The 10,000-nt window shown below is 42.3% G+C and overlaps 1 protein-coding gene across 2 annotated transcripts in view; it reads left to right on the forward strand.

Annotated features, from left to right (window-relative positions):
- gse1b (Gse1 coiled-coil protein b) overlaps positions 1 to 10,000 on the forward strand; it is a 233,381-nt gene that overhangs the window by 73,246 nt on the left and 150,135 nt on the right. For both annotated transcript variants that reach the window (XM_060878824.1, XM_060878823.1), the window contains exon 2: positions 2,697 to 2,862. In XM_060878824.1, the coding sequence (XP_060734807.1) occupies positions 2,697 to 2,862 (166 nt within the window). The remainder of the gene's footprint in view (positions 1 to 2,696; positions 2,863 to 10,000) is intronic.

Below are 10,000 nucleotides of genomic sequence, written 5' to 3' on the forward strand. Positions count from 1 at the left end.
TTCACAAACCCGCATGTTTGGTACTGACAACCAGAAAAGGGTCGAGATCACTGCCATGTATTCCCTGTTGATCACTGAAATGTATTCCCTGCTGACTCGTGATTCTCTGATTGGTTCAAAGATGACATCGTCTCCTATTAAGTAACACTATTATCTCGTTTCTCTCGTCACAACCTCGTGTCTGGTGACTCACGAGTGGCTCGAGTCATTCCACTGAAAACTTTTCATCTTTTTCGGTTAGTGGTTGAAGTTGCTGTCGGATCGTCGGATGAATCCGGTCTCGCTTAGCGGACGGAGACGAGCGGACCGTAAGTTGTAAGTGTGTTTGTAGGTGGATTCGCTTGACACACACAAACCGGATTGTTTACCTGCAGATATTTATACGTTGAGGTCGAAGCCCTGTGTGTAACGCAGTCACGGTGCTGCTCGCGGCGTTGTGTGGAGGTTGTGTGTGGAACGTGGAGACGATGCGCTGAGATCTGAGAGCCTGCAGGCTAAAGGTGACTGTGTGAATTTCTTCTACGTAGGTCCAGCTTTTCTGCAGCGTGGCTTTCTGACGATAATCACAGCTTCGTTGGAATACGGAAGATTTTAATAGACAGTTACGAGAGACACGGGAAGCTGTGACTCTTGAATGAATCCGGTGGGATTTTTTTACACTGAGGTTCATCCTGAGTCGTCGTCCTTCTAGACGCGGCGGGTTTCATGAAACGTGTAACAAGAAGTCGTGCTTTTAATCTGTTTCCGGTTACGTTTAGCGCCGTAGAACATCCACGAATCAGGTTCTCATTTCTGTTCACATTTATTAATTTATAACGAGCAGTCATTCCTACACTCACCTTGATTTTCTCTCGCTACAACGTAGTTTCAGGTTTCTTCAAGAGTCTCCTGTAGCTAATTATAAAGCGATCTCTATCACGAAATTAAGCTTTTGTTGTAACAGAAACCGAATTACGGATGTACGTTTCGTGAAAGTTTATAAGCTCAAGCGGTTAAAGCGATGGCTAATTGAGTCGTATCTCTGAAACAGAAAAGCTGTAACTGTGTTTGTGGTGGTGTGGTGTATGTGTTTAGCCTTTAATGAAGTTCATCTCGGTGCTGGCGTGTACACCAGAGCGGAGAAGATGCTGCTAAGCAACTCACACATAAAATAAATCACTCAGGAATTTGGTATCTACTCATCATGTCCTTCTCAAGCTGTCTACAAAGCCTGTTAAAAAACGCCTCGCTCCTCGAGAGGAGTAATTAAGGCCGGCACATGTTTATTTTTGGGCACCTGTGTGCATCCTGTGTTTTAGACGTTCTGCACTCTCGCTTCTGGGCCTCACGGTTTTTCTGTCTGTCTGTCTGACTGTCTGTCTGTATCCTGGAGGAAGTCATGTTTATTTCATCAGCCTGGGGCTTTTCCTTTTGTCGCTCGATGGCACGGCAGATCGGCTGCCTATCTCGCCGAGCTCGTCAATGGCAGAGCCATCAGCGCCACTTTTATGTCATCCCTCTCTCCACCTCTCCATTGCACATCCCTGACAGCTCCTCCTGTTATTTTTCTCTTACATCCCTTCCTTCTTTTCTCTCGCAGTCATCCCATGCGTCTGTCTCTCACTTCCTCGTTCTCTGGATCTGTAAACTCCCTGAATCTCTTGCTGTCTGTCTTTCTTTATCCATCTCTTGAAGCGTCCAAGAACTCGCTGTCATGCGTCGAGGCCTCATCCGTCCTGCCAAAGGATACAGCTTCTGTTATAAAATGCTGGATCTGTTTTGTTGTTGTGGAGCACGGTGGCTTAGTGGTTAGCACGTTCGCATCACACCTCCAGGGTTGGGGGTTCGATTCCCGCCTCCTCCTTGTGTGTGTGGAGTTTGCATGTTCTCCCCGTGCCTCGGGGGTTTCCTCCGGGTACTCCGGTTTCCTCCCCCGGTCCAAAGACATGCATGGTAGGTTGATTGGCATCTCTGGAAAAATTGTCCGTAGTGTGTGATTGCGTGAGTGAATGAGAGTGTGTGTGTGCCCTGCGATGGGTTGGCACTCCGTCCAGGGTGTATCCTGCCTTGATGCTCAATGACGCCTGAGATAGGCACAGGCTCCCTGTGACCTGAGGTAGTTCGGATAAGCGGTAGAAGATGAGTGAGAGAATGAGTGAGTGAGTGTTTTGTTGTTGTGGTGTGTGTGTGTGTGTGTGTGTGAGTGTGTGTGCTTGTCTTCATCTCATTTTTTACAGTATTCAATAAAACAAAGTGCCCCGATCGCTGTGACATGCTGATGGAGCGACAGCAAGAAAAATAATCGAACCCTGACAGCAGAGACTCCTTCCATAAAACTTGAATAAGCGTCTCAATGTAGAAGCAATTAAAATAAATCACACATACTTGTTAATCCGTTTATGTCTAGGAGCTGTTACTATAGAAACGATAAGCTATTACCGAGAGCACATTAACGCAGGAACGAGTCTAAAGTTCCTAAAGCAGGAACTAAACCCCAGAAATGGGTCCATGAGTTCCTGCGCACTTCCTGTTCCGTCGTTCTGGAAGTCAGTAAGTTTTTCGAATAGCTTTTATGCCTGAAATCTGAACTCCAGCCTTTAAACAGATCTTTAGATATTTTCTTTTAGATTATTTGTTCTACTTATCACTTCTTTATCCGTAGCATCTGATGCACATTTCTGTAAAAGTATCTAAGGACGTGTCTTGTCCATTTGCAGAGCTTCACGTTGGAAGAATCGTCCGAGAGCGGTAAAGAAGACGCTCAACAACCGACTGCACCGGTGAGGGACGTTTCCCAGCATGCCCACGCTCCGGCTGGCGAATCTGCACTCACCTCCAAAAGTTCTCATCACTCGAGCGAGGACAGAGATCGAACACCTTCCAGTAAGTCCATGCAGTTCTTCATCCTTCTCAAACCCATTGTTCTTGTAAGGTATGGTTCTGTGAAGAACCTTTAACATCCATGGAATGTTTCTATTTAACAAAAGGTTCTGTTTGAGGAAATAAACCGGTGAAGGTGTTTGAGGAGATAAAAATCGTCTATGGCATCGCAGCCAAACCCCTTTTTGGTTCCTCCTGGAACCTTTTAAATCAGATGGTAGAATTAAAGCCTCAACCATGCAGAAGAATCACGCATGCTAATAAGATTGTTTGTAGATTAGACGAACAGTCGAAGAGAGAGACATAAGTTTACTGAGGTAATAAAAACGAGAGGCAATAACATAAACATAAAGAGGTAGAAACAGCCGAAAGAGACGAGTAAATGAGGAAACCCCAGAGAAAAATCTGAGATTGTAATTATTGGGGAAAACCAGTACTGGGCTACAAGGAAACCGGGAGGTCTGGTGCTTTCCAGTGTAATAAACCACAGCTAAGATTCTATGATAACGATTTCATCTGATTATTTACATCTTTGTGGTTTAGTTTTTAAACCTTTAGGTTTTATGCCTGTTATTTGATTATCCAATTTCCTTCCACTCCTGAGCTGCGAAGTTTAATGAGCTTTGGATTTTCTGTGAAAATCGAGCTTCATGTATTCAAATTAGGGAATTTTTATTACCAGCTTTTCACAGTACTTCTGTACGATCCATTCAATTGTGCTAACAGAACCTGCTTTCAGAGCTAGCGATCTGGCTGACTTAGCTAATTTTATGTAGCTAATAATGAACATGAAATTATTTTGATCAAATATGACATTTCATTCGAGATTCAGAAACCTGAGACAAACTATCTTATAATTGGCTCATGGCTATCTGGACTAGCTCAATTTTTAAAATGTACATATTTTTCCTAGCAGCTAACATTTAAAAAAGGGCACGTTTATGTGCTTTCTTGTATATTTTTTTAATGTTCCTACTTTTAGGAACCTTTGGAAGAAATTTCAAAATCCATCTTACTAGCTTAGCAGATCTTGTAGCATGTAACCGTACCAGTTAGCCATTAGCATTTACAGCGTTACATAAACATTAGCATTCCTCACAGAGGTGACTGGATTAAAGAAAAAGAAAAGGATTTACCGGGTGTACGACTTTAATTTAAGTATGACGTCTGAAAATAAGGAAACAGGACAAGACGGTGTCTCGATTTGACTGACGTTATTGCTAGCTCTGCCGTGTGGATATTCTAATAGGCTTGTAAAGAAGGACAGAGAAGCGGACTCTGCTTGTCAGCTTCAATTTGTTTTAATCATCGACTTCCTGCCGAGCGGCGCATTAAAGCACGGAGAACCGATGCACTCTGTACGACCCAGAGCAAATAAACTTTCCCTATACAGCCATGGATATGGGTCCAAATGTGTCCTGATGACAAGAGTCTTACATCATGCTGCTGTCCTGAGAGCTTCACTTAGTGGGGTAGATGATAAAAGTGCGGCTAAGAGCTAAGAGAGACAGAGCTACCTGATCACGTCTGAAGTTTTCTAGTAAAGGAATATTCCAGCACTTTCGATTTTATTTCCTGTTCCCTGAGAAGAAAATAAATGTAATGAAAGTCAGGTGAAAGAGCAGGTGTTAAAGGTTTGCCCAATTTTAAATGGCACTACAATTTGTTTTGAAATTCAAAGGACAGAAAGTCTTATCAGAGCTGTTCATTTAAAGATTCAGTTTATTTTTTTCTTTCACCAACTACAGTCATCTGACTCTAGAGACTCCTTTTTGGACTTTTTAACACTTAAATTGAGCTTTCTAATGCTAGAGACTCCTTTATCATTCTAGATACTCCTTTCTTGACTCCTTACTAACACTGGAGACTCAGTTCTAACTCTACAGACTCCTTTCTGGACTTTCTGGATAACACTGGAGACTCCTTTCTGACTCTAGAGACTCCTTTCTGACTCTAGAGACTCCTTTCTGACTCTAGAGACTCCTTTTTGACTCTAGAGACTCCTTTCTTGACTCCTTACTAACACTGGAGACTCAGTTCTAACTCTACAGACTCCTTTCTGGACTCCTTTCTAACACCGGAGACTCATTTTTGACACTAGATACTCCTTTCTGACTCTAGAGACTCCTTTCTGACTCTAGAGACTCCTTTCTGACTCTAGAGCCTCCTTTCTGGACTCCTTTATAACCCTGGAGACTCCTTTCTGACTCTGGAGCCTCCTTTCTAACACTGGAGACTCCTTTCTGACTCTAGAGACTCCTTTCTGGACTCCTTTCTAACACTGGAGACTCATTTTTGACACTAGATACTCCTTTCTAGACTTTTTTATAACACGTTTACCTGAACTCCTTATAAAAGCCTTTACCATATTAATTAATGTATATATTATATATTTTGTGAATTGTTATTATTATTATTATTAAAGAGATTGAGTGGCCTAATAAAAAGCTGTGATTTGTACGATCTGCCGTTATAGAAAATTAAGCGCCATCTTCTGACCATTCGGTCGAGAGAATTCGACTTCACTGCGGTATGAAGTGACATCGCACTCTTTTGTTTATTGTTTTTCACGTACCCACTGCTTTATAAAAGCTTTCCTTAACACTCATGAACCTGCTCTAAGGCCCTGTGTAGGTTTCACATAATTACCTTTAGCGCTGTTTATCACGACGACCTCTTCCTTCTGCTCTGGTTTTGGTTGGTGAAGCGTGTGGGAAAGCTGGCAGCAGCGTGTGATCAAATGAAAGCTTCCGCAGCGCTGCGGTAAAGCAGCTTTAAAGCAAAACAGAAACAGATGAGCAGCTAAACACAAAACGAGCTCCATCTTTCGGAGAAGGTGACAGAGTGCCTGCTGGGATTGCAGGAGCCTTTGGAGAGCCAGTTTTATCTGAGCGAACAAGCTTCACCTGTGTACACACACGCCACACACACACACACAGACACACACACACACACACACACACACACATATAAATGTATATACAAACAAACACACAGCCTTTTTTTTTTTTCAAATATCTTATAACACTATTAAGGTAAAGAGGAGGTCAGTTTCACACAGGAAGTAGAGCTGGAGAGGGGAAGAGGTGGTGGTGGTGATGGTGGTGTTTGAGGAGGAGGAGGAGGAGGAGGAGGGTGTCTGAGACCTTATTGACCACAACGACAGATACAGCACACTTCTGCTAACTGAAACTACACGAGAGCACATCGTGTACACTGTTCATGAGTCCTCAAACAACAGAGTCTGACCAGTCCTGATGAACGGATACAGGAGGATCCAGCCAGGTGGTAAGACTCTCTCGTTCGTCCGTTTCTGACAGATCTGTCCGTTTCTAACAAACAAAGCTGATTTGCTTCAAAATTGTACCGTTTTGCACGACGTTTGCCACAGCAGATGGTTTCTAAATAGTATCTGACGAGGCCCAGAGCGCTCCGGCTTGTCTGCTTTTCCGAAAACAGCTTGAGAGAAAGAAAAGTACAAAAGGAAGTTTATTTATTTATTTATTTATTTATTTATTTATTTTTTCTCTCTTCTGTAGAATAAATTCTGCTGAGGTCACTGTAATCAAGGTGCTGGATGTGGGTGTGGGAGAAAAGCAGAGATGAAGTGGAGGAATGTTGCTCTGTAGATATTTCTTATTTCATCATTTATTCCATTTACTATAGTTTTACTGTGGTGCCTTAGTGTGGCTTGAGCTGTGTCCCAAATCGGACTCTAGTGTATGAAGGTTAGAAAGGTTTTTCAGTATCATCTCAATTTTGTTTTTACCAACAGGAAGTAGGAGTCACTTCCCGGTCAACGACGAATTATTTTTTATGTTACAGTTTAATCACACAAAGTGCGTGAGCTCGTTTAAAAGACGTTTGTAAGACGTCTCGTCCAGCAGAGTGTCTTTGGCCGTCTTAATTTTTTTCTCATCCAGCCTCAGCGCCTGGTAGCCCCGCCCTCTTCTGTTATGTAAACAAAGCTGTGAGCTTTAAATACACACACATACACACACACACACAAACATACACACACACATACACACACACACGCACACACACACAAACATACACACACGCACACACACACACAAAAAACATACACACACACACATACACACACTAACACACGCATACACACACACACAAACATACAACCACACACAAACATACACACACACACATACAATCACACACACATACACACACACACAAACACACACACATACACACACACACACACACACACAAACATACACACAGACACAAACATATATACACACACACAAACATACACACACAAACAAACAAACACACATAAACATATACACACACATACACACACACACACAAACACCAGCAGTAATTTTACCTTGCTCACTGGCTCTATACTGGTCGCTAGAGGGCTTGTCCTATCATTTGGTTGCCATGGTTTCATTGATAGCTCTATAGCGGTGACATCCACACAAGCTAGCTACAGCACTTTATATACTGTACACAACTTGTGTGATAAAGAATACAATTCTTTAACAGGAAATGATTGTGTATAGCTTTGTTTTGGTTTTCATGTTTTTCTGATGAATATTTATGAGTTTGATTAAATAAAAGGGTTTGATATAATAAAACAGAAATCACTTCAAGCCCGAGTGGTTCTGATGGTGTGAATATGTGGAAGGAATTTATGAAGCTATAGATTAAGAAAAAAATATATTTCATCGTCTCGCGATCCTATTGGTTGTTGTTTGTCTCTTTGCATCTCATTTGCATATATGTAAATTACGTGGCTCATCCTGCACTCACTGAGTAGCTCTTGTTAACAGCTGATTTGTATGCAGTTTGTCTTGCAGTTTGTCTTGCAGTGTGTGTGTGTGTGTGTGTGTGTGTGTGTGTGTGTGTGTGTGTGTGTGTGTGTGTGTGTGTGTGTATGTGTGTGTGAGTGTTAGAATGGGGAGAGGTATTAAATGAGTGTTTATGGTGTCTCGGGCAGACCCGGCTGCCTCGTGCTGCCTCGTGTCGCTTGGTCTCTTGAGCTCAGGAGAGAAATAAACGGAAGGAGGGTTTGCAGGTGGAGGGATGGAGAGGGAGAATGAAATAAAAAAGGCAGCACACAGGAGGAGTGAACTCTTCCTCCCCCCATCTCGGCGGAGAAGTGACGGGAGAATAGGCCAGCTGCGAGTGACAGTGATGAGCTTGCGGCTGCTGTTGTGTAGCTGGAGCAGATGGAAGCGTGTGTGTGTGTGTGTGTGTGTGTGTGTGTGTGTGTGTGTGAATTTCGTAGTATACCTGTCATTTTCTCCACAGTGTGTGTGTGTGTGTGTGTGTGTGTGTGCATGTATGAGGAGATTAAAATGCTTCTTGCGACCCTGGCGTTCTTTTGAGTGTCTTGGCAAAGCCACACTCGCAGGAATGTTAATCCACTGCCCTCCTTTCTCCTGTTCCTGTCCATCTCCACTGAGGAACCTTCATAATATTTATGTATTTGCAGGTAAAGATCTCATGCTCCACTTTTAGTCGTCAAACATAAAGCCGGCTCTGGAATGATTAGCGGCGTGTGTATAAATGTTGGTTAATTAAAATAGCGTTAATTAGAGCTGACACGAGCTCGCTTTCACTAACCACTTTATCAGGGTCAGGATGGAGCCAGAGCCAGTCCCAGGAACATGAGGTGGGAATACACACACACACACACACGCGCACACACACACACAAAAACAAACACACACACAATCTCTCTCTATCTCTCTGTCTCTCGCTCTCTTGTTTACATACATTCAGACCTAGAGATAGATAGATAGATAGATAGATAGATAGATAGATAGATAGATAGATTGATTGATAGATGGGTGTTGTGATAGATAGATAGATAGATAGATAGATAGATAGATAGATAGATAGATAGATTGATTGATTGATAGATGGGTGTTGTGATAGATAGATAGATAGATAGATAGATAGATAGATAGATAGATAGATAGATAGATAGATAGATAGATAGATACTGTAGATAGATAGATAGATAGATAGATAGATAGATAGATAGATAGATAGATACTGTAGATAGATAGATAGATAGATAGATAGATAGATAGATAGATAGATAGATAGATAGATAGATACTGTAGATAGATAGATAGATAGATACTGTAGATAGATAGATAGATAGATAGATAGATAGATAGATAGATGTCTGACATCTAGAAATCATTCCTTTTCCCAACCTTCTAAATTGTGCTAAATTTTTCCAAAGCGTTTTTCCTGCAGATCATAGCATGCGAATGAGTGAGTGTGTGTGTGTGTGTGTGTGTGTGTGTGTGTGTGTGTGTGTGTGTGTATGTGTGTTCTGGCCAGAGTGTGTTCTGTGGTGCAGCGTACCCTTATGTTATAAGAATTAAACAGGAGACAGTGGCTTTGGCGTGTTGCCGTGTCTATTAATCTCACACAGGGTGGGCTGGAGGTTGCGTTTCCCCCAACGCTTAAATGTTTGTGGAAATGTTAGTATATGTGTGTGAGGAAGGCTGTGGCATGAGGGTTTGTCTGTTCTCTGAATTGTGTGTGTGTGTGTGTGTGTGTGTGTATGCGTCTGTGTGTGTGTGTGTGTACGCAGCATTAACCAACCCAGTCCAGCCGACTCTGAGTCTCATAAATGGGTTGCGTCCCGATCCATTTCCGGATGGATCTCTCCATTGGATCCCAGCATCCATGGTAACACGATCCAGCCAATCAAAACTCTCACAGCATAAAAAGCATGTTTTATTTGTTCCTCTGTTCTGCTGTGCGTTAGCGTGTAATGACGTGGTGTTGGAACCGATAGGCTTCGCTCATGTGGGAGTGTTTGTGGTGTGTTTGTGAAGTGAGAGATGTTCCAGTGAAGACTCTGAAGCCGGGTTGTGTTCCTTCAGGTCCTCTGACTGCAGCACATGTACACTGTAGTCTGACTGAGTGGCTAATTATAGTTTAAAGCTAAAGCCAGAAGAGTCTCACAGTGTTGGGTTTTATTTCTACTGTAGTTGTGATGCATGACCAGGCTTCAGAGACATCTTTTACTTTAACACTTTTACAACCTTTTTTTGTTCTTGTTCAGAATCAAAGTCATTTAACTTTCTACAAAAATCAATCAAGATAGTTTTTATTTGTTTTATCAACTTTTAATCAAGAA

This window comes from Tachysurus vachellii, chromosome 9 (assembly GCF_030014155.1).
Source record: "Tachysurus vachellii isolate PV-2020 chromosome 9, HZAU_Pvac_v1, whole genome shotgun sequence".
NCBI classification, from domain to species: domain Eukaryota; kingdom Metazoa; phylum Chordata; class Actinopteri; order Siluriformes; family Bagridae; genus Tachysurus; species Tachysurus vachellii.